The sequence below is a fragment of the Eretmochelys imbricata genome, chromosome 23 (genome assembly GCF_965152235.1).
Source record: "Eretmochelys imbricata isolate rEreImb1 chromosome 23, rEreImb1.hap1, whole genome shotgun sequence".
Lineage (NCBI taxonomy): Eukaryota > Metazoa > Chordata > Testudines > Cheloniidae > Eretmochelys > Eretmochelys imbricata.
The window spans coordinates 16,722,995-16,746,767 of record NC_135594.1 but is presented as its reverse complement, the minus strand read 5'-3'; the positions used below and the strand labels follow the sequence as shown (position 1 = coordinate 16,746,767).

General features: G+C 65.7%; 1 protein-coding gene across 3 annotated transcripts; it reads left to right on the top strand.

Annotated features, from left to right (window-relative positions):
* Positions 1-811: 811 nt before the first annotated feature.
* On the top strand, positions 812-23,271 carry OTUD5 (OTU deubiquitinase 5). Of its 3 annotated transcripts, none has more exons than XM_077840311.1 (9): positions 812-978; positions 10,098-10,188; positions 17,597-17,661; positions 17,999-18,155; positions 18,659-18,807; positions 19,638-19,823; positions 19,950-20,160; positions 20,879-20,992; positions 21,755-23,271. In XM_077840311.1, exons 2-9 carry the CDS (start codon positions 10,152-10,154, stop codon positions 21,871-21,873), a joined length of 1,038 nt encoding a protein of 345 aa, XP_077696437.1. In that variant the 5' UTR covers positions 812-978; positions 10,098-10,151; the 3' UTR covers positions 21,874-23,271. The 3 variants fall into 3 exon arrangements, with proteins under 3 accessions (XP_077696437.1, XP_077696436.1, XP_077696435.1); XM_077840310.1 differs by having other exon boundaries at positions 849-978; positions 10,095-10,188; XM_077840309.1 differs by lacking the exons at positions 812-978; positions 10,098-10,188 and adding an exon at positions 16,578-16,970.
* The last annotated feature ends 502 nt before the right edge of the window (positions 23,272-23,773 follow it).

Sequence of the window (23,773 nt, the reverse complement as noted above, 5' to 3'; positions counted from 1 at the left end):
CCCGAGGCAGCTGCCCCCCCCCTCCCCCCGGGGTCCTTTCGCCGCCCGACCCCTCCCCATGGGGGGACAGTGAGTTTGTGGGGGAGAGGGAGCCCCCCGGGTCCCCCCTTTAGCCCCTCCATCCGGGTCCCCACCATCCCCTTAGCCCCTCCATCCGGGTCCCCCTCCTCCCCGGGACCCCCCCCTTAGCCCCCTCATCCGGGTCCCCACCATCCCCTTCGCCCCTCCCATCCGGGTCCCCCAACCCCCTCGAGACCCCCCCTTCGCCCCCCCATCCGGGTCCCCGCCCCCCCGGGCCCCCCCCCTTCGCCCCCCCATCCGGGTCCCCCGCCCCCCCCGGGGCCCCCCCCTTCGCCCCCCTCCGGGCCCCCAGCCCCCCGCTCCGGGGCTCGCCCCGCCCGCGGCCCCGCTCCCGGCCGGCCATGACGATCCTGCCCAAGAAGAAGCCCTGCCCGGCGGCGGGGGACGGGGAGCGGGACCCGCCGGGCCCCCCCCCGCGCCGCGGCCCCGGGCGGGGGGGGGCGGCGCGGACCCCCACCCCCACCCGCACCCCCACCCGCGCGGCGGGCCCGGCCCGGACTCGCACCCGCGGGGGGGGCCCGGCGGCGGGGGCGGGCCCCCCCGCCGGCCCCGATCCGCGCGGCGGCGGGGCCCGATCCCGGGCCTCGCCCCCCCCGGCCCGCTGGGGGGCGCCCCCCGGCCGGCTCGCCGCCGCCGCCGGGCCCGGGCGGGGCGGGGGGCGGCGGGGACCCGCTGGCGGGGCTGGACGGGGCCCCGCTGCTGGGGCCGGGCGAGGCCCGGGGCGGCGGCTGCTGCTCGGGGCCCGGCCACAGCAAGCGGCGGCGCCAGGGCGGCCCCGGGCCCGGCTCCAGCCCCGAGCGCGACGAGGCCGGCGGCGGCGCCGGCTGCAACAGCGAGGACGAGTACGAGACGGCGGCGGCCCGCGGGGAGAGCCTGGACCCGGCCTCGGCGGAGCAGGTAGCGGGGGGCCCTGCGGCGGGGCGGGGGCCCTGGTGTCCGCCCTCCGGGGGGAGAGGGATCCCCCTTGTGGGGGGCTGGGGGGCGCTGATCTCTGCCTTCCGGGGGGCCAGGGATCCCCCTTCTGGGGGGCTGGGGGGGCCCTGGTGTCCGCCCTCCGGGGGGGCCCTGGTGTCCGCCTTCTGGGGGGAGAGGGATCCCCTTGTGGGGGGCTGGGGGGTGCTGATCTCCCCCTTCCGGGGGGGCCTGGTGTCCGCCCTCCGGGGGGCCAGGGATCCCCCTTCTAGGGGGGCTTGGGGGGGGCTCTGGTGTCTGCCCTCCTGGGGGAGACGGATCCCCCTTCTGGGGGGCGCTGATCTCCGCCTTCCGGGGGGCCAGGGATCCCCCTTCTGGGGGGGCCTGGGGGGCCCTGGTGTCCGCCCTCCGGGGGGGCCCTGGTGTCCGCCTTCTGGGGGGAGAGGGATCCCCTTGTGGGGGGCTGGGGGGTGCTGATCTCCCCCTTCCGGGGGGGCCTGGTGTCCGCCCTCCGGGGGGCCAGGGATCCCCCTTCTAGGGGGGCTTGGGGGGGGCTCTGGTGTCTGCCCTCCTGGGGGAGACGGATCCCCCTTCTGGGGGGCGCTGATCTCCGCCTTCCGGGGGGCCAGGGATCCCCCTTCTGGGGGGGCCTGGGGGGCCCTGGTGTCCGCCCTCCGGGGGGGGCCCTGGTGTCCGCCTTCTGGGGGGAGAGGGATCCCCTTGTGGGGGGCTGGGGGGTGCTGATCTCCCCCTTCCGGAGGGGCCTGGTGTCCGCCCTCCGGGGGGCCAGGGATCCCCCTTCTAGGGAGGCTTGGGGGGGGCTCTGGTGTCTGCCCTCCTGGGGGAGACGGATCCCCCTTCTGGGGGGCGCTGATCTCCCCCTTCCGGGGGGCCAGGGATCCCCCTTCTGGGGGGGGCCTGGGGGGCCCTGGTGTCCGCCCTCCGGGGGGGGCCCTGGTGTCCGCCTTCTGGGGGGAGAGGGATCCCCTTGTGGGGGGCTGGGGGGTGCTGATCTCCCCCTTCCGGGGGGCCCTGGTGTCCGCCCTCCGGGGGGGCCAGGGATCCCCCTTCTGGGGGGGCTTGGGGGGGGCCCTGGTGTCTGCCCTCCTGGGGGAGACGGATCCCCCTTCTGGGGGGCTGGGGGGGGCTTTGGTGTCCGCCCTCCGGGGGGAGAGGGATCCCCCTTCTGGGGGGCGCTGATCTCCGCCTTCCGGGGGGCCAGGGATCCCCCTTCTGGGGGGGCATGGGAGGCCCTGATCTCCCTCTTCCGGGGGGCCAGGGATCCCCCTTCTGGAGGGGTCTGGGGGGCCCTGGAGTCCGCCCTCCGGGGGGGCCCTGGTGTCCGCCTTCTGGGGGGAGAGGGATCCCCCTTGTGGGGGGCTTGGGGGCGCTGATCTCCCCCTTCTGGGGGGCCAGGGATCCCCCTTCTGGGGGGCCGGGGGGCCCTGATCTCCCCCTTCTGGGGGGGCCCTGGGTGTCCGCCCTCCTGGGGGAGAGGGATCCCCCTTCTGAGGGTCTAGGGGGCGCTGATCTCTGCCTTCCGGGGGGCCAGGGATCCCCCCTTCTGGGGGGGCTTGGGGGGCCCTGGTGTCCGCCCTCCTGGGGGAGAGGGATCCCCCTTCTGGGGGGCGCTGATCTCCGCCTTCCGGGGGGCCAGGGATCCCCCCTTCTGGGGGGGCCTGGGAGGCCCTGATCTCCGCCTTCCGGGGGGCCAGGGATCCCCCTTCTGGGGGGGCCTGGGAGGCCCTGATCTCCCCCTTCTGGGAGGGCCAGGGATCCCCCTTCTGGGGGGGCCTGGGAGGCCCTGATCTCCCCCTTCTGGGAGGGCCAGGGATCCCCCTTCTGGGGGGGCCTGGGAGGCCCTGATCTCCCCCTTCTGGGGGGGCCAGGGATCCCCCTTCTGGGGGGGCCTGGGAGGCCCTGATCTCCCCCTTCCGGGGGGCCAGGGATCCCCCTTCTGAGGGGTCTGGGGGGGGGCCTTGGTGTCCGCCCTCCTGGGGGAGAGGGATCCCCCTTCTGAGGGTCTGGGGGGTGCTGATTTCTGCCTTCCGGGGGGCCAGGGATCCCCCTTCTGGGAGGGCTTGGGGGGCCCTGGTGTCCGCCCTCCGGGGGGGCCCTGGTGTCCGCCTTCTGGGGGGAGAGGGATCCCCCTTCTGGGGGGGCGCTGATCTCCGCCTTCCGGCGGGCCAGGGATCCCCCTTCTGGAGGCTATGGGGGGCCCTGATCTCCCCCTCCTGGGGGCCCTGGTGTCCGCCCTCTGGGGGGAGAGGGATCCCCCTTCTGGGGCGCTGGGGGGCCCTGATCTCCGCCTTCCGGGGGGCCAGGGATCCCTCTTCTGGGGGGGCATGGGAGGCCCTGATCTTCCCCTTCTGGGGGGCCCTGGTGTCTGCCCTCCGGGGGGCCAGCGATCCCCCTTCTGGCAGCTATGGGGGGCCCTGGTGTCCGCCTTCCACGGGGCCAGGGATCCCGCTTCTGGGGGGCTGGGGGGTGCTGATCTCCGCCTTCTGGGGGGCCAGAGATCCCCCTTCTGGCAGCTATGGGGGGCCCTGATCTCTGTCTTCTGGGGGTCCAGGGATCCCCCTTCTGGGGGGCGCTGATCTCCACCTTCCGGGGGGCCAGGGATCCCCCTTCTGGCGGCTATGGGGGGCCCTGATCTCCCACTTCCGGGGGAAGAGGGATCCCCCTTCTTGGTGGGGGCTTGGGGGGCCCTGATCTCCCCCTTCTGGGGGGGCATGGGGGGGAGAAGGATCCCCCTGTAGGGGGGGGTTGGGGACCCCTTTCTGGGGGGGCATGGGAGGTGCTGATCTCCTTCTTCTGGGGGAGAATGGGGGGGGAATCCCCTTCTGGTGAGTATGGGGAGGACCCCAGGTGTGGGGGGAGGTTTGTGGGGGACCGTGACCCCCCTCTTCTGTGCTCTGGGAGAGTGGGACCTGTCTCTGGGGCTCTGTGAGGACTCCATGGCTATCGGGGGGACCCCCCTTCCTCTGGGCTATTGGAGGGATTCCCCTCCTCTGAGCTGTGCTGGGGAATGGGGGATTTCTCCTCTGTTGGGAGCTGTGGGGCACAGGGGGACCCACCCTTTCTGTAACAGGTGCCCTGGCTGGGGCAGGCACACTGGGCTGTGGGGGGAAGGACCCCCCCGGCAGGCCCCCCCCCCCCGAGGTATAGCAGGCCCTCTTCTGAGCTGCGGGCAGGACGGGGATCCCCTCTGAGGTATAGGGGAACCACCCACTGTAGAGGAGGTATCCTGGGGGGATTCTCTCCTTGGGAATGGGGGGGACCCCCTCGCCCATGACCTGGGCTGGAGGGGAGCAATGCCCCCTCGTTTGGGGGGGAGGGAAGAGCCTCCACTCTCTGATCTGTGGGAGGCACCCCCCCTTTCAGATGTGTGCTGAGCCCCCTTCCTCTGACATGGGGGCAGGGGCAGTCCTGACTGGGGAGATGTTGGTGGGGGACCCTGCTCCCCCTTATGGGGCGGGCTGTGATCTTGAGGTGGGGAATGTGGAGAGGGGGAGACACCCCCCCAATATGATGGAGGAGAGGGATGTAACAATCAGATGGTGACCCTTACATTTCCCCATGGCCCCCTTCTATGTGATAGGGGAATGGGGGGGCCTGTCCACTGGAGGGGAGGGAGCGGGGGGGCCCCTCTGGCACTTATTGGGGATGCTCTGAGCTGTAGGGGTATGCTGGTTTTCCAGCTCTACCCCCACCCTGTGCAGCGGGCTCTGAGGGGGCCCCGTATTGTCACCCTGTTAGTCTGCTATATAGCCCCCCTTATTGCTGTTGGGGTGCAAGGTACCCCTGAGGCCCCCCCAGCACTCATTCTTACTCATGAGAGGGCACTTGACCTGTGAACTCCACTCCACCCCACGGAGATCCAGGGGCTGGGATACTGGGACCCAGGCATCCGGGCCTGTATTCCCCTTGGGGGCGGGATGCTGGGACCCAGGCATCTGGAGGCTCTCCTCCCCGAGCACACTGGGAACCCAGGCGTCCAGGGGCTCCGCTCCTAGCCCCCCCCGAGTGGGGCAGGGGAGGGGGGTCAGTGGTGCTGATGGTGCAGACCAGGTGCCTAAAGATAAGGCGGGACCAGGCTGGTGCCAGGTGGCTCTTGTTTCACACGGGACTCGGGGCTGGTCCCGTGGGGTTTCTGCCACGTAGTGGCCGGTTCTACCAGATCGTCTGCGAAACGGGGTTGACTGGGAGCGTGCTGTGTCCCCCCTTGCCGGGGTCCTGTCCGTCCCTCCCTTGGGAACCCCTTAGTCTGTCCCGTCCCCGGGTCTCTTTCTCCTGCTTCCCAGACCACCGTGCTCTCTCCTCATCCCCAGGCAAACTCCTCTAGCGATCATCCGCTCACCCACCCTCCCTCCTCAGAGCAGGGTTTGAGCCTCTAATGGATCTCTCTCTCTCGCTCACACACACCCATACGCACACCCCCCTCGCGTCCTGATCCGGTGCCCTGAGAGACTGCACCATCCTTTCTCCCAACGTGGCTTCCCAGGGGGCTGGAAGGACAGCGTGTGCAGAGATCAATCGGAGGTGGAGGGAGGGGTGGTGGGGCTGGGACGGGTACCTGCTGCCCCCTCCTGGAGGGGATGAGCCCTGCTTGGGGGGGATTTAGTCAGTCTCGTAATGTGCTCGTTGCATGAGGGGAAAATCTAGCCCCCTCAAAAGTGAGTAAATAGCTAACACTGACATGGGCTTTCATGTTGACACCCAGTTAGAGTAACAGGCTCCCGCCTCTGGGAGCGATTGGCTCAGGTGGATCGCGCTCCGGGCGGTTCACACCTCTGCGAGCGAGCAGTTGAGCCTGCTGACCTACCAACCCGCTCTCTTGCCCCCTCAGTTCTCGTACGTTCAGGTATTGAAGCTGAAGACATTCACCCTCTTTATCCTGGAGGGCAAATACTGCTTCCTCCGGGCCCCGGGCAGCTTGGGAGAGCACAGCCCTGCTGCTTTAAGATCTCGTAGTCATGCTGGGCCGGCGTCTAATCGTGGGTGGGTGCCCCGGGCTGCAGCGCCAGCTTTTGGGGCCAGCAGTTGAGCGTCGGGCTGGTGTTGGTGGGGAGGTTTTGCCCCAGGTGGCAGCGTGCGTGTGCGTCCCTGCTGTGGGGGGTGAGTCCCGCTCTCTGCGCGTGCTCACCAGGTTGGGCCGGAGCGTGAGAGAGACACGATTCACCAGGTGAGCAGGTGGAACTAACTAGCTTCATCATGGGATCCTAGCAGTGGTGAAAGTGAACTGCAGGGGGGCAGGAGACTGTGTTCCTGTAGCACCTAGGAGCCCGGTCCTGCCCCAGGACCTCAGTGTGCTGGGTGCTCGACAGGGTACAGTATGCAGGACCTCCGTCCTGGACCGGGGCCCCTCTCTGCCAGGCGCTGTGTTATCGGTTAGGTGTATTACGGTAGCATCCGGGACCCCCCCTTGCGCCAGGCGCTGTGTGTTATCGGTTAGGTGTATTACGGTAGCATCCGGGACCCCCCCTTGCGCCAGGCACTGTGTGTTATCTATTAGGTGTATTACGGTAGCATCCGGGACCCCCCGTTGCTCCAGGCACTGTGTGTTATCTGTTAGGTGTATTACGGTAGCATCCGGGACCCCCCGTTGCTCCAGGCACTGTGTGTTATCGGTTAGGTGTATTACGGTAGCATCCGGGACCCCCCCTTGCGCCAGGCGCTGTGTGTTATCGGTTAGGTGTATTACGGTAGCATCCGGGATCCCCCCCTTGCGCCAGGCGCTGTGTGTTATCTATTAGGTGTATTACGGTAGCATCCGGGATCCCTCCCTTGCGCCAGGCGCTGTGTGTTATCGGTTAGGTGTATTACGGTAGCATCCGGGACCCCCCGTTGCGCCAGGCGCTGTGTGTTATCTGTTAGGTGTATTACGGTAGCATCCGGGACCCCCCCTTGCGCCAGGCGCTGTGTGTTATCTATTAGGTGTATTACGGTAGCATCCGGGAACCCCCGTTGCTCCAGGCACTGTGTGTTATCTGTTAGGTGTATTACGGTAGCATCCGGGACCCCCCCTTGCGCCAGGCGCTGTGTGTTATCGGTTAGGTGTATTACGGTAGCATCCGGGACCCCCCCCTTGCGCCAGGCGCTGTGTGTTATCAGTTAGGTGTATTACGGTAGCATCCGGGATCCCCCCCTTGCGCCAGGCGCTGTGTGTTATCGGTTAGGTGTATTACGGTAGCATCCGGGACCCCCCCCTTGCGCCAGGCGCTGTGTGTTATCTGTTAGGTGTATTACGGTAGCATCCGGGATCCCCCCCTTGCGCCAGGCACTGTGTGTTACCGGTTAGGTGTATTACGGTAGCATCCGGGACCCCCCCCTTGCGCCAGGCACTGTGTGTTATCGGTTAGGTGTATTACGGTAGCATCCGGGACCCCGCCTTGCGCCAGGTGTTGTGTGTTATCGGTTAGGTGTATTACGGTAGCATCCGGGATCCCCCCCTTGCGCCAGGCGCTGTGTGTTATCGGTTAGGTGTATTACGGTAGCATCCGGGACCCCCCCGTGCGCCAGGCGCTGTGTGTTATCGGTTAGGTGTATTACGGTAGCATCCGGGACCCCCCCTTGCGCCAGGCGCTGTGTGTTATCGGTTAGGTGTATTACGGTAGCATCCGGGACCCCCCCTTGCGCCAGGCGCTGTGTGTTATCGGTTAGGTGTATTACGGTAGCATCCGGGACCCCCCCCGTGCTCCAGGCGCTGTGTGTTATCGGTTAGGTGTATTACGGTAGCATCCGGGACCCCCCCCGTGCTCCAGGCACTGTGTGTTATCGGTTAGGTGTATTACGGTAGCATCCGGGACCCCGCCTTGCGCCAGGCGCTGTGTGTTATCGGTTAGGTGTATTACGGTAGCATCCGGGATCCCCCCCTTGCGCCAGGCGCTGTGTGTTATCGGTTAGGTGTATTACGGTAGCATCCGGGACCCCCCCCTTGCGCCAGGCGCTGTGTGTTATCTATTAGGTGTATTACGGTAGCATCCGGGACCCCCCCGTGCGCCAGGCGCTGTGTGTTATCGGTTAGGTGTATTACGGTAGCATCCGGGACCCCCCCTTGCGCCAGGCGCTGTGTGTTATCGGTTAGGTGTATTACGGTAGCATCCGGGACCCCCCCCCCGTGCTCCAGGCACTGTGTGTTATCGGTTAGGTGTATTACGGTAGCATCCGGGACCCCCCCTTGCGCCAGGCGCTGTGTGTTATCGGTTAGGTGTATTACGGTAGCATCCGGGACCCCCCCCCGTGCTCCAGGCACTGTGTGTTATCGGTTAGGTGTATTACGGTAGCATCCGGGACCCCCCCTTGCGCCAGGCGCTGTGTGTTATCGGTTAGGTGTATTACGGTAGCATCCGGGACCCCCCCTTGCGCCAGGCGCTGTGTGTTATCGGTTAGGTGTATTACCGCCATGCCCAGTGTGGGGGAGCTCTTGTGCCAGGCACTGTACAGAGCCTCCCCGAGCCCCGATCCCGCAGCCTGAACCCAGCCCTGCCCTGGCTGTAGTGGGGTGGAATTACCGTCAGCCCTGCCCCCGGCGAGGCGGGCCTCTGGGGGAGCTGTGGGTGAATTGTGCTGCCCGCCCGTTGGTTCGGGGCGAGACCCGCTCCAGGGGGGCTAGTGCTGAAGGCCGGGAAGAGAGGCCGGTGCGTCACACGTGGCAGCACGGGGTATTGCTGGGGTAACTGGCCGAGTGACAGACCCCTCGCCCATCCCTACAGGCCAGGCGCGAGGGTGCCCAGACGTAGGCCGACTGTCTCTCGGTTGGCAGCTTGCCTAGCTGCCTGTTGAGTTGGGCTGTTGCAGGGGATTGTGGGATGTCGCTTGGCCTAAGTGAACAGGACTTTGGGAAAACCCTGGGCCAGGGCCGCCCCTAGACCCGCCAGGCGTTCCTGTATTGGGGCCTGGTTTGTCTAGCCATGGGGTGGGGGGGAATCCCCAATCCGGGCTGGCTTTGCAGGGCCTGGCATTCAGGGGAAACCCCACCCCAGCTGGGCTATTGGTCCTGTGGGATCTCTTCCCCATGGGGCTGGGATCGGGGCAGAGCCCAGGACCATGGGGAATCCCCCCCAGCTGAGATCAGGGAAGGGGGACCGGGGGGCGGCGTGTCTGGTGCTGTACACGTTTGTAATAGACATCTCCTACCTCAGGTTCATTAATGCTTAATATGGCAAGATGGGGGGCCTGATTCCACAGCTGAAGTTGGGGGGAGGCTTTTCCAGGGCAGCGTGGTGGGGGGGCTTGTGTGCCGCTGGCCGACCCCCTGTCCCACTCGAGGGCCAGACAGAATCTGATCCGTAACCCAATCTGTCCTGACGTCGCTGCTGCGAGCGCCCGGGCCATGGGGTGATACCCCCTACGCAGCTGGGGGGCCTCAGCTGGGAGACTGAGCTCAGACCTTCCAGGGTCTTGAGCTTGGATCCTGGCTCCCAGCCCCCCCCACCCCGAGCTGGGGCAAGAACCCAGGTGTGCTGCGCCCCAGTGCTCTGTAATACACCATGTTCTTGCTGTGCCCGATTCTGGGGGCCTTAGGAGATGGGAGACAAGGGGGCTGGGCAGGGGAGCTCTCCCCTGGCAGTCAGAGCTGGGCGCTAGGGGGCGCTGTGCTGTGGGGAACAGGCTGCAGGGCTTGGCTGGAGGCTGTCTCCCCTGGCAGTCAGGGCCGGGTGCTGGGGGGCTCGGCGAGCAGCACTGTGGGGCAGGGGGCTCGGCAGTGGGGCGGGAGGAGCCGGAGGGCTCGGCAGGGGGTGCAGGGGGCGGGGGCCTTGGCAAGCAGCACTGTGGGCCGGGGGGCTCGGCAGGGGGCGCCGGGGGGCTCGGCAGGGGGCGCCGTGGGGCGGGGGGGACTCAGCAGTGGGGCGGGGGGTGCAGAGCGGTGGGGGGTACCGGGGGGCTCGGCAAGCAGAGCCAGGGGGTTGGTGGGGGACACCGGGGGGCTTGGCAGTGGGTACAGTGGGGCAGGGGGCTCCGGGGGGCTCGGCAAGCAGCGCTGTTGGGTGGGGGGCACCGGGGGGCTCGGCAGGGGGCGCAGTGGGGCGGGGGGCACCTGGGGGGCTCGGCAGGGGGTGCCGTGGTAACTTGCTGACGCGCTGCTCTCTTGTGTCCAGCAGGAGAACAGGTTTGAGAAGTCGCTGCGGGAGAAGAAAGGTTTCATCATCAAGCAGATGAAGGAGGACGGGGCTTGTTTATTCCGGGCTGTGGGTAAGTTGGGGCCCGGGGGGGGATGTGGGGGACCCCCGTCGGGGAGGGGCAGCCGGAACTCCTTCCCAGCCCTTCTGGGATAAGTTGGAGGAGCAGGTCAGAGTTGGAGGGGCCGTGGTGGGGATGGGGGTCAGTGCTGGGAGGCTGGGGGGTCGGGGTGGGGACCTGCTGGGAAGCAGGTCAGAGTTGGGGGTCATGAGTGATGGATGGGGGGGATTTGGGGCAGGATTGGGGGTGTCGTAAGAATGGGGTTTGGGGGTTGGAGTGGGGGGGGACATGAGAGAGGATTGGGGGGTCAGGGGTGGTGTCCTGTGGGAGAGCTGTAAGGACGGGGTGTTGTAGGGTCAGGTTTGAGGGGGCTGGGGTCCCTGTGACGAGATTGGGTGGTTCCGCTGGGCCCCGACCTCGTGTTCCTGGAAAGGGGGGGCGGGGGGATGTTCTCTGCTGCCTGCCAGCTTGTTTCAGGGTGATCTCTGGTGAGCTGTGGGGCCTTGGCTCTGGGTTGGACAAAGCGGGGGACGGGGGGGCGGCTTTCAGGTGAGATTATATGATGGACGATCAGGGTCAGGCAGATCCCTCGAGGAGGGTCCCCCCGGCCAGGATTGGGGCCCCCGTGGCGCCGATACCTCATGAGAGACAGGCCCTGTCCAGACGAGCTTCCTGTGGGTGCTGACAAGGGGAAATCGAGGCACGAGGTCAAGGCAAGGGGCAGAGCTGGGAATAGAAGCCAGGAGTCCTGAGTCCCAGCCCTTCCCCATGAGCCCCAAGGAGAAACAGGGAGCCCCAGCGGTGGGGGGCTGAGCTGGAGGGGGCTCTCCCTTGGCAGGCAGGACTGTGCTGTGGGGGGTGGGGCGGGGGCGCTCTCCATGTCAATCATTGGCCTTATATTGATTGACATCTCTAATCCCTAAATCCATCTTTCTGTCCCGCCCCCCCAAGCCCCATGATCAGCGGCTCATTTGATCCATAGGTATGTATAACTCCCCCCATATGGAGGGGTGGGGAATCAGTGACCCTGCCCCTTTCCCAGAACTCTGTTCTCTCCCCACCCCCCAAGAGGTGGGGGATTCCTTGACTGTGGGGCCCACGAAGGGCTGGGTGCTGCAGATGCCAGTCACCAAGATTTGGGGAGCACCCTGAATGAGATCCGGACCCCACGCCATAGGGACTGAACATAAGAACTGGGGGTAGCACACAGGCTGCATTTCCATGCCAGGTGACCCATCCCTGTGGGGCGTTATGTGCAGCTGTTCGCCAGCTGCCCCTCCCCAGAGGTGGCTGCATCTCAGCCTCACAGGCATGAAGTCTGTTACCCTATCGGTGCCTTTTCCCATCTGACCAGCAGGGGGCAGCACAACCCTGGCATTGCCTTCCCCTCGGCCCGGTCTCCTGTCCAGCCCTCACACCCGCTTCCTTCTGCCGAGATAAACAGCTTCCCTTGCCCAGGGCCTGCGCCCGCTTCCCCCCTCCTTTATCACCCCTGAGGCAGCAAAGCGGGGTGCAGACTGTCCCATGACGCTGCAGGTGGGGGGAGCAGGGTGCTGGGGGGGCGGGAGAATGAGCCAGGCCAGCGTGATCTGTGTTTTGGGGAGGGGGCAGTAGTTTGAGGTAGGTGCAGAGAGAACTCAGGCGTCCTGGCTCCCAGCTCCCCTCTTCCCCCCACGCTCTAACCCACTGGCCCCTACTCCCCTCCCAGAGCTGGGGGGAGAACCCAGGAGTCCTGGCTCCCAGCCCCCCCACTGCTCTAACCCACCAGACTCCATGCCCCTCCCAGAGCCAGCAGAGAACCCAGGCGTCCTGGCTCCCATCGCTGGTGCTGGGTTGGCAGGGGGCCGGCGTGGCTGCTGAGTCGGGGCAGGGTTTTGCTGACTCAGAGGAGGTTTTGCAGCGTCATGTTTTGCTCCTGCTCTGCCCAGGCCTGGCAAGGCCTTGTCAGTGGTCGCTGCTTCCCAGACGCAGCCGCCCGGAGGGCCCCGCCCGGCCTCCGAACTAGAGCGATGGCCGTGGGGAGAGAACCCAGGAGTCCTGGCTCCTAGCCCCCCCTGCTCTAACCTCTGCGCAGATTAAAGACAGTCCTTGCCTCTCGTCAATTACACGTATTTTTCCCAGCTGCGCGTCAGTTTCCTTCCTCTTTTGATGGGTTTTCCACCTGCCCCCCCGTGGAACGTTCCCTGCCCCGAGCATCAGCACCCGTCCCACACATCCTCCCTGGGTTAGAGGGGGGCTGGGAGCCAGGACGCCTGGGTTCTAGCCTTGGCTGGGGGAGGGAGGGGGTCTCTTGAGCACCGAGAAGTGACTGAAACCCTGGTATTAGAAAGCTTTTGTGATGTGAGGGGTGGGGGAATTTCAACCACCCTGTTTTGATAGAAACTGAAACTCGCAGGCCGATAAGGGGGAGGCAGGTGACTGCTGCTCTAGCTCTGTTCTCATAATACCCCACCCCCAGCGGCCCTTCGCCCCTAACGTCCAGCTGCCCCCAGGGGAAAACCTCCCCCCGCCTTAGCTTCAGTCCTTCCCTGGCTCACTTAACCCTGCCTGGGACTCGCTTAGCACTGTTCGTATGCCCACAGCGCCCCTGGGGAACCAGGGAGAGAACCCAGGCGTCCTGGCTCCCAGCCCCCCATGCTCTAACCACCAGTCCCCACTCCCTTCCCAGCACCAGCGAGAGAACCCAGGCGTCCTGGCTCCCAGCCCCCCATGCTCTAACCACCAGTCCCCACTCCCTTCCCAGCACCAGCGAGAGAACCCAGGCGTCCTGGCTCCCAGCCCCCCTGCTCTAACCCACTGGACCCATAGGACCTTCCCTCCCCCCCCCCCCCTTTCTACTGCTTCGTCTTCCATTCCAAAGGACCCCAGGCTGGCTTCCTGGGCGCTGAGATGCAGCCACGTCTGGGGCGGGGGAGCCAGGGAACGGCTGCGCAGCAGCAGGGGTGCGCTCAGGGAGCAGGGCTCGTCCCTGCGTGCTGGGGGCGCCGCTGGTTGGCCTGCCTTCGCGGTTACTGACTTCCTCTTCCTCCAGCCATGGTGGGGAATTTGGCTGCTAAGAATAGCCAGCACTTTACATACACTGGGCCCCTGCTGCCCTGGGGGGCAGCTGCTTTCCCCCACAACTGCAGAGGGTGAGGAGCAGGTAATGACGGAAGCAGGGATAGGACTCTGAAGTCCTGACACCCCCATGCTCTAACCACTAGAGCACAGTCTCTCCCAGAGCTGGGGAGAGAACCCAGGAGTCCTGGCTCCCATTACGTTCGTAGCTCTAGTAGTGAGTGTTGACTTGGAGCTAGAACTGTTCCCAGCTGCCCCACCCTAGAGGTGGCTGCACCTCAGCGCCATGCGAGCCATTCCCCTGTTGTGTTATGTGTGGCTGTTCCCAGCTGCCCAACCCCAGAGGTGGCTGCATCTTGGCAAGCAATCTCTGAATCCCTTTAAGCTCTGCAATCCTTTTGGGTGTCCCCACCCTGTGTACTGTTAACCCTGCATTGCCAGGCGCTGGGCCCGGGTCCATTTTTAGATTTCACACTCATCTGCATGGGTTGATCCCCCCAAAGAGCGGTTAATTTGTTTGGATGGAAACCTGGACAGAGGTCTGAGAGGGCTGCGGCGAGGTGGTCAAAATAAATCTGAGTGATCGCTGCTGAGGTAGCCGGGGAGCCATCCGCGTTTTACAGGAAGGAGCCGTCACTCAGTTCCTCGCTATGTCTATTAGTCAGGAGGGGAGACTGTCAATCCGGGGGGGAGACCGCTTTGTGACTGGTGCAGCGTGATCTGGTGATGTGGTGACAGCGTTGGGCCTCGGACACCTGGGTTCTATTCCCAGACCGGCTGGGTGAACTTGGGCAGACCGCTGCCCTGCTGTCGGTGCCTCAGTTTCTCTTCCTGGCATTTGTCTGTGTCGACTGGAAACTCTCCAGGGCCAGGACTGTCTCTCGCTGTGTGTCTGTGCAGCACCCACACAGTGCCTGGTGGAACAGGAACCCCCATCTCGGTTTGGGTGGGGGGTCCGGGTACGGCCCCGTGCGATGGGGCCCGATCTTGGTCAGTGGGGCCTGTCCAGCACCGAGGCACTGATCTCACTTGGGTGGGAGATGGGGAGCGGTATGTGTGGTACGTAGCCCCAGGGGGGCTCTGATCTCTCTCTGGGGGGGGATCTAGGCAGCGCCTGGCATAGTGGGAGGCCCCCCCCCATCTCAGCTGGCACTTGTAGGAGCCCGTGTTATACAAGGAACCCGTTGTGCCAGGCCCTGTACATTATCTATTAGGTGTTTTAGGGTAGAGTCTAAGCGTGCTGGGGACCCGTTGTGCCAGGCGCTGTACGTGTATATTAGGTGTATTACGGTAGGGTCTAGGCGCGCTGGGGACCCGTTGTGTCAGGCGCTGTACGTTATTCAACATATTTCAGTAGCATCTGGAAAAGGTGAGCTCCAGGCAGCGGAGGGAAAGCAGACGGGAGCCAGGAGCCTGTGCCTGCCAGCTGGGTGCCGGACCGGCGCAGTGAACCCATGTCCGGCCTTGGCCGAAAACCCTCCCTCCCTGGGTCTCACGGGCCGAGACCAGCGTCAGTTCGGGGCCATCAAAACTCCTTGACCCCTTTCAAAGCGGCTCGGAGATTTGCTCCTGGCCCGGTTCCTCCCGGTTCTTCTCACTCTGTTCAGAACAGCAGCTCTCCCCCGAACCTTCCTCCGAACGGGAGCCTCCTCCACCCAGATCCCTTTTCCCGGGGATGGGAACTAACCCTGGAACAATTCACCGCCGGGCGCGGTGGGTTCCCCAACTTTCCAGTCCAGCTGGGATCGTGTTCAAAAAGCGCCACGTCGCTCCCTGGCCTGTTATACAGGAGGACGTACGACACAGAATGCTCCCTTCTGGCCTTGGAATCCATGAATTTCTGGGGTTGACGAGTCTCCGTATTCAGCCTAAACGAGCCGTGCTTGTCCGGTCTCCTCGGCTGAGCTCAGCTCCCCGTTCCCAGACTGTGGCTCCGGGCAGCTCCCCTGAGGCGGGAGGGAGAAGTGCCAGGGGCCTGGGGTGGAGGCGTCATGGTCGGAGGGGAGATGATGGCAAAGAACTGGGGGGCTCGGCCGCGAGGAGCTGCCGAAGGGACGACAGGCGGCTGCTGCTGGAGGGGCTAGAAAAGGGGATTGTTGGTTTGGCCTCGTTTGGGGCGAATCACATTTCCCCCTCTGGTCTGTGGGGGTCTGTCAGCGGGAAAGGGATTGAAACCAGACCCTTACGGACCTGGGGAGGGGGAGGGGGGGGATCGGACGCGGGCCCGGGGGAGGAGTTTCCTGCTTCTCTTGCGCCCCTGGACATTTCCAAAGCCAGCTGAACTCCGATGCCCAATGCACAGCGGGCAGACCGGTGCCCTGAGCAGGCCGAGCAATCTCGTTCGGGGACGTCCTTACTCCAGGCACTATCAGTGAGGAAGAGAACCCAGGAGTCCTGGCTCCCAGGCCCCCTGCTCTAACCCACTAGACTCCACTCCCCTCCCAGAGCCAGAGATGGGACCCAGGAGTCCTGGCGTCCAGACCCATGCCCTGCTCTTCTGCAGTTCTGGAGGGGAGTGGGGTCTAGTGCAGTTGGGGGGGGAGTGGGGGATGCTGGAACCAGGACTCCTGGGTTCTATTCTTTGTTTCCCTCTCAAGTCTCGCTGTTGTTTGCCTCAGTTGCCCTTAGCTCTGTCCCCGCCTCCTAGTAACGGGGGGGGGGGGGCGGGAATAGTGTGGGGGGACAAACAGCTGTGGTCTTTCGCTTCCTGTTTTCTTATGCACCTTCACAGCCCGCAGCGTGTGGTTTTTGCCGAGCGTGGGTATAAATAACGTACGGGCCGACCGCAGCGCGGGCTTCTGGGAAACCCAGCAGGTCCCCATGTGACTGACGGGAGCTGCTGGCCAAGGCCCCCCCCTCTACTCCCCCCCCAAAACCCACATCCTTGTTTACATTGCAGTGTGGGGTGGGGGGTGAGTCACTTGCTCCCATGATGCGGCACTTGGCAAGTCAAGGTGCTAGGCCTCATGGGGTACCGTGTACACCAACCAGACCCAGGACAGGCGGGGAACCCAGGAGTCCTGGGCCCTAATCTGCTCTGCTCTAACCCACTAGACTCCCCCTCCCTTCCCAAGGCCGGGAGAGAACCCAGGAGTCCTGGCGCCCAACCCCCCTACTCTAATGTCAAGATTCCTTGGAGGGGAGCAGTATCTAGTGGTTAGAACCGGGGGCTGGCAGTCTAATTAGGAGTTTACCTGTTTTATTTCCCAGCACTCCAGGTGGCATGGAATCAGGGGGAAGATCTCATGGATCAGTACCGGGGTAAAAGACAGGAGACAGGGTAGGAATGAATGAGACTGGGGAGTGGTAAATAGCGGGGTCCCCCCGGGCCTGTTCAACACATTCATAAAGGAGCTGGGAAAAGGGGTGAACGGGGAGGTGGCAAACTTTGCAGCCGTTACAAAACTACTCAAGCGAGATTGCTACCAAGGGACCTCCCCAAAAAACTAAGCCTTGATACATGCAAAGCCCCACCCGTTGGAAACAGGATCCCTGCCCTGCCCCCGGCCGCTCCAGGAGCAGAGCTCGGAGTCACAGTGGATGGTTGTGTGATAACGTTGCTCAATGTGCACCAGGAAATAAAGCCCCAGGCGTGCTAGGGACTGTGGGGAGAGGGACAGACAGTCAGACAGAAAATATCCTGGTGCTGCTCTGTGAATTCACAGGACTCCCACACCTTCAATACTGCGTGCAGAGGGACGCTCCGTCTCACAAAAGATCTACTGGAATTGGAAAAGGTGCAGAAAAGGGCAAAAATGATCAGGGGGTGGAACAGCTGCCATGTGGGGCGAGACTGAAGAGAGGGGGACTGTTCGCCTAGGGAAAGAGACGATGAACGGGGGATATGACAAGTCTATAAAATCATGCCGGGGGGAATAGTGAACAGGGAAATGTTATTTACCCCTTGGTGTGACACACGAACTAGTGATCAGCTGAGGAAATGAACGGGTAGCAGGCTTAGAACAGACAAAACGAAGTATTTCTTCACCCAACGCACAGTCAACCTGTGGAACTCCTTGCCAGGGGATGTTGCATAGACTGGAACTGTAACTGGGTTCAAAAAAGAGCTAGCTAAGTTCCTGGAGGATGGGTCCATCAGTGGCCGTTAGCCAGTACGGGCAGGGACGCAGCCCCCTGCTCTGAGTGGCCCTAGCCTCTGACTGCCAGATGCGGGGACTGGACGCCAGAGGATGGATCACGTGATAATCGCCCTGTTCGGTTCATTCCCTCTGAAGTGCCTGGCACCAGGCTGGACACTGGGCTGGATGGGCCCTGGGTCCACCCCACTGTGGCCGGTCGTGTGTTGTCCCCCCCCGCCAGCGTCTCCTGTTCTGTCTCCCGACACCCCTCTCCTCTCTTCCAGCTGACCAGGTGTATGGAGACCAGGACATGCACGAAGTGGTCCGGAAGCACTGTATGGACTACCTGGTGAGTGGGGGCAGGGGGACAGAGCTCGGGGGATCCCCAGGGTGGCCACCTTAGCATCTTCCCCTGTGGCAGGCCCCCCGGACCCCATGCCCCATTCCCAACCCTCGAGGCAGCCAGTCCCCGCCCTGGGGCCGGATGGGAGCCGGCACCCCATACAGGGGACAGGCCCCATGCCCCATTCCCTGCCCCACTGAGCCAACCAGTCCCTGCCCCAGGGCCAGATGGGAGCCAGCCCCCCCAGCTGGGACAGGCCCCATGCCCCATTCCCTGTCCCCCAGCTGGCCAGTCCCCGCCCTGTTTCACAGTCCTTCTCTGGCCCCGGGGCCGCCCCCTGCAGATGAAGAACGCCGATTACTTCTCCAACTACGTGACTGAAGATTTCACCACTTACATCAACCGGAAGCGGAAAAACAATTGCCATGGCAACCACATTGAGATGCAGGCCATGGCGGAGATGTACAACCGGCCTGTGGAGGTGTACCAGTACGGCACAGGTACCGGGGGCCCCTGGCTTCTCGCTCCGGCTCAGACCCCAACTCCGCCTCGCGGGGTAACGAGAGGAGCCCCCCAGTCCTCTGACACCCCTCTAAGCCCCCCCCGCCCACTCTGTGACATCCAGCCCCCGGCGCCAGCTGGTCACCGAAATCCCAGCTCCAAAGGAACAGTCTCTTGTCTCCGTTCAGAGGCCAGGTCTACACTGCGCAGAAAACCCCCCAGCGGGCCTGGCCCGGCTGGCTCGGGCTCGCGGGGCTGTTTCGCGGCTCCCGCCTCGCGGGGGGGGGACACAGGACACAGTTCCCGGCTGTTTGACATGCACCCTGAGACCCAGGGACTCGCTTGTGCTCCCAAGCCATAGATGGCACCTTCTGGCTCGTAGCATTAGCCAGAACTCCTGGGTTCTCTCCCTAGCTCTGAGGGGTGGGAGGGCACTGGGGGGGGCTGGAAGCCCGGACGCCGGGGTTCTCCCTGCTAACAAGGCTGCACCCGCCCCTCGCAGAGCCCATCAACACCTTCCATGGCATCCAGCAGAACGAGGACGAGCCCATCCGGGTCTCCTACCACCGCAACATCCATTACAACTCCGTGGTGAACCCCAACAAGGCCACCATCGGCGTGGGGCTGGGGCTGCCCTCCTTCAAGCCAGGGGTGAGTGGGGCGGAGTGGGAGCTGCCTTTCAGCCAATGAGCTCTCTGCTTCTGGGGGGTGGGGGCTGGGTGTGTCGGGGTGGGGCTGGGGACAGGGTGTCTGACAGGCTGGTTGAGGGCCTGTCCCAGCTGGGGGGCAAGGGCGTGTCATTGCAGGGGGATTGGGGGCGGGGCTGGGCATGTCCCAGCTGGGGGGCGGGGCGTGTCATTGCAGGGGGATTGGGGGCGGGACATGTGGCAGCTGGGGGGCAGGGCGTGTCATTCCAGGGGGATTGGGGGTGGGGCATGTGGCAGCTGGGGGGCGGGGCGTGTCATTCCAGGGGGATTGGGGGCGGGGCATGTGGCAGCTGGGGGGTGGGGCGTGTCATTCCAGGGGGATGGGGCGGGGCTGGGCATGTCCCAGATGGGGGTGGGGCGTGTCATTCCAGGGGGATTGGGGGCGGGGCATGTGGCAGCTGGGGGGCGGGGCATGTCATTGCAGGGGGATTGGGGGCGGGGCATGTGGCAGCTGGGGGGCGGGGCGTGTCATTGCAGGGGGATCGGGGGCGGGGCTGGCATGTGGCAGCTGGGGGGCGGGGCGTGTCATTCCAGGGGGATTGGGGGCGGGGCATGTGGCAGCTGGGGGGCGGGGCGTGTCATTGCAGGTGGATTGGGGGGCGGGGCTGGCATGTGGCAGCTGGGGGGCGGGGCCTGTCATTCCAGGGGGATTGGGGGCGGGGCTGGCTGCCTCATTGCTGTGAGCGGGGCCGGGGACAGGGCCCGGCATGCGAGGGGCGGGGCCGGGGGCGGGGCAGGCTGTGGGCGGGGCTCCCTGACCCCGCCCCCCCGCAGTACGCGGAGCAGTCGCTGATGAAAAGCGCCATCAAGACGTCGGAGGAGTCGTGGATCGAGCAGCAGATGCTGGAGGACAAGAAGCGAGCGACCGACTGGGAGGCCACGAACGAGGCCATCGAGGAGCAGGTGGCCCGAGAGTCCTACTTGCAGTGGCTGCGGGACCAGGAGAAACAGGCCAGACAGGTGAGCCCCGCCCCCGCCCCTCTGGGGCCGCCGGGGGGCGGGGAATGGGGCAGGGGCCTGCGCCCTCCAGGGCGGGGGATGGGCGGGGGGCTCCTTCGCGGCTCACCCCTTGCCTCCCTCCCCCAGCCCCGGAAAGCCAGCGCGACCTGCAGCTCGGCCACGGCGGCCGCCACCAGCGGCCTGGAGGACTGGAGCAGCCGCTCCCCGCGTCACCGCAGCTCGGCCCCGTCCCCCGAGCACCCCGACCTGCACGGCGAGATCACCGCCCTGAAACCGCCCTCCCCGGGCACCGCCGCCGCCCTGGCGCTGCCGAAACCCCCCTCGCCCTGCGCGCCAGGTCAGTGCCGGGGGCGGGCAAGGGGCTCTCCGCGCTCCCGCCCAGGAGCTCAGAGTGGATGAGCCAGCAACTGCCCCGGTGCAGCCATTCCCCACCCGCCCCGCCCTGCCCCAGAGGTGGCTGCATCTTGGTGCTGGGTCCCCATGTGGCGTTAAGGGCGGCCGTTCCCCAGCTGCCCCGCCCCAGAGCTGGCTGCATCCTGGCACCAGACAGGTCGTCCCCATGTGGCGTTACGGGCGGCCGTTCCCCAGCTGCCCCGCCCCAGAGCTGGCTGCATCCTGGCACCAGACAGGTCGTCCCCATGTGGCGTTACGGGCGGCCGTTCCCCAGCTGCCCCGCCCCAGAGCTGGCTGCATCCTGGCACCAGACAGGTCGTCCCCATGTGGCGTTACTTGCGGCCGTTCCCCAGCTGCCCCGCCCCAGAGCTGGCTGCATCCTGGCACCAGACAGGTCGTCCCCATGTGGCGTTACGGGCGGCCGTTCCGCAGCTGCCCCGCCCCAGAGCTGGCTGCATCCTGGCACCAGACAGGTCGTCCCCATGTGGCGTTACGGGCAGCCGTTCCCCAGCTGCCCCGCCCCAGAGCTGGCTGCATCCTGGCACCAGACAGGTCGTCCCCATGTGGCGTTACGGGCGGCCGTTCCCCAGCTGCCCCACCCCAGAGGTGATGAATATACATTCAGCGTGTTTAGCCCCCTCCCCCCATCTCTGCGTCCCCAGGCACGAGCAGTCAGTTATCAGCAGGAGGCGGCCGAGCGACCCCACCCTTAGTGTCCTTGTACCCGGCCCTGGAGTGCCGGGCCATCATGCAGCAGATGTCTCCTACCGCGTTCGGTGAGTGTCACCCCCGCTGTAACCATCAGCCCTCGCTGCCCCCCAGAGCCGGGGAGAGAACCCAGGCGTCCTGGCTCCCAGCCCCCCCTGCTCTAACCACTAGACCCCACTCCCCTCCCAGAGCCGGGGAGAGAACCCAGGCATCCTGGCTCCCAGCCCCCCCTGCTCTAACCACTAGACCCCACTCCCCTCCCAGAGCCGGGGAGAGAACCCAGGCGTCCTGGCTCCCAGCCCCCCCTGCTCTAACCACTAGACCCCACGCCCCTCCCAGAGCCGGGGAGAGAACCCAGGCGTCCTGGCTCCCAGCCCCCCCTGCTCTAACCACTAGACCCCACTCCCCTCCCAGAGCCGGGGAGAGAACCCAGGCGTCCTGGCTCCCAGGCCCCCCTGCTCTAACCACTAGACCCCACGCCCCTCCCAGAGTCGGGGAGAGAACCCAGGCGTCCTTTGCAGATGATGAATAGGAGGGCTCTGAATGAGGCCCCACCCCTGAAGCCAATAGACCCGTCCCCCAATTTCCCAGAGGGGCTGGGAGCTGTTCCCCGTCTCCCAGTGCACTGGGGGGGGCTGCGGGGGAGGGGTTGTGCAATGGGGTGGTCCCGGGGGCGAGAAGGGAAGGGAGGGGTGGGGGATGTGGCAGAGAGGAGGGAGGAGCGCTGGGGTGGGCGCATTGGAGAGGGGTCTGTTCCCCCCCAGCTCCTAGTGAGAGAACTGGGGGGGTGCGGGGTGCTCTGCCCCCTAACCCTGCCGCTCCCCCGGCAGGTCTGACCGACTGGGACGAGGACGAGATCCTGGCCTCCGTGCTGGCGGTCTCGCAGCAGGAATACCTGGAGAGCATGAAGGGATCCCTGCACAGAGACAGCCCCGCCGACAAGAGTTGATAATGAATTGAGACTGTCAGCCCCCCCGGCCCCGCTCCCCCCCGGCACCTCCCCACCCCGCCGCACCCCCCGCGCCCCCCGCGTCCGGACCTGAGGCCAGGGACCCTCCTCGGTGCATGGCTGGAAGGAAACTGAAACAAAGAACCTGGGGAAAAAACCCAACCGGCCGCGTGTGGTGTCATCCCTTTTGTCGCCAGCCGGGGGCGCTGCCTCCCCCCCCCCGGCCTGGGGGGCTGCCGGACCCCCAGCAGCGCTGGAGAGGAGCAAGGGAGCCCCGGAGCAGCCTCGGAAAATACCCACCATCCTTTGCTGCAGGCCCTCCCGGCTGGCGGGAAATGTGGGGGACGCGTCGTCTCCCCGCCCCCAAAGCTCTGGGTCTGGGGGGGCAGACGCTGCAGATGGAGCCAGTTTCAGGGTGGATTTGGGGGGGTCTGCAAAGGGGGATCAGTCGGGGGCTGCCCCCTCCCACTGGTGTTGGGGGTCACCAAGGTGTGACCCCCGCACCTCTCACCCCGGGAGGCAGCGGCTCAGAGCGCCCAGCTGGGGCCTGCTAGTGTGTATTGAAAGGGGGGAGCACGCCCCGGCCCCCCCGTACACACCCCAATCTTTCCCCAGAGTCCTGACCCCCCCCACCAGCCCCCCAGCTGCACGCCCCCTAGGGGTCCAGGCTCTCCAGGGACACCAATCTACCCCCCTCCCTGTGGGAGCTACAGGTGCAGCCAGGCCCCAATCTTTCTGGGGGGCCGTGAGCTCATGGGGCTGGTGCCCCTCGTGCGTGACCCCTCTGAGCCGCCCCTGCACTAGAGCCGGTTCGACCAGCTGTGAAAAGACCCTCTGGGCCCCCCCGGCCCATCCATCCAGTGACCACCCCGGCAGCATCCACCTGCCCCCCAAAGGGCCGGGCGCGGGGGGCGAATTCCTGCAGCGGGTTACGCTGGCACCTGGCCCTGGCCCCTGCCTCCGGGAAGGCGAAGCCGGGGGGGCCGAGCGGCTGGCTGGGAATTGAGAGGCCCCCAAGTGACGCCCCACGCCGGGGTCTGATAAAAACCGGGGGGGCTAAGACCCTTCAGAACAGCAAGAGCCGTGGGAGGGGCAAGCGGGGGGAGGTCCTGCAGACTGGGGGACCCAGAGCTGCTACGGGGGGGTCATGGTGCCTCCCCGACCCCCCTGCCTGAGATGGGGGCCCCGACTGGCCAGGACCTGCCCAGATCCACTCCCCCACCACGAGCGAGGGCCCCCCAGCCCAGGTGCTGCTCACACCACCACACGGGAGCGGGGCCCTGTCGAGCCTGGCATGGCCCCCCCTCCCCACCTCCCAGGGCACAGATGCCGCGAGAGACGGTCCCGGCCCCCCCAAAACAGCTTCCAACTTAAAGAAATTGAATTGATTGTTTTCCATTTTGCAGTGAATTTTCTTCACGGGGGGGGGTGTCCGGTGGGATAGAAAAGGGGATCTGGGAGCCCGGACTCCTGGGTCTCTGCGTGGCTCTGGGAGGGGAGTGGGGTCTAGTGGTTAGAGGGGGTGGGGCTGGGAGCCAGGACTCCTGGGTTCCCTCCATGGCTCTGGGGCTGAGAGCAGGGGGGGACTGCCATTGGGGTTAGATCAAAGCACTGAAGCCCCCCCAGCACCCGGCAGTGACCCTTCATCTTGCCCCTGCCTGGCCCAGGTCTCTCCCTGGGGGGTGTTTTGGTAGGACCTACGCAAACGCCCTCAAAAAACTGCGGGCGGGGGAGGGGAAATGGGGATTTGTGAACAGGGAGCCCAGTTCCTGCCTCCAGGGGCCGCCCAGGACGGGGGGGGGGTCCCTGCTCCAGGGTCTCCAGCGTGGGGGGTGGGGGGTGTCTGCTTGTTGCCTTAGGGCAGCAGGGGCCCTGCAGGGGTAAGTGACACCTCCTTCAC

Bases quoted from the DNA above. Each gene is read 5' to 3' on its own strand.
- OTUD5 (XM_077840309.1), top strand. From the start codon at position 16,694: ATGCAAAGCCCCACCCGTTGGAAACAGGATCCCTGCCCTGCCCCCGGC. The intron at 17,662-17,998 runs GTGAGTGGGGGC...CGCCCCCTGCAG, and splicing joins AGCACTGTATGGACTACCTG to ATGAAGAACGCCGATTACTT. The intron at 20,993-21,754 runs GTGAGTGTCACC...CTCCCCCGGCAG, and splicing joins GATGTCTCCTACCGCGTTCG to GTCTGACCGACTGGGACGAG.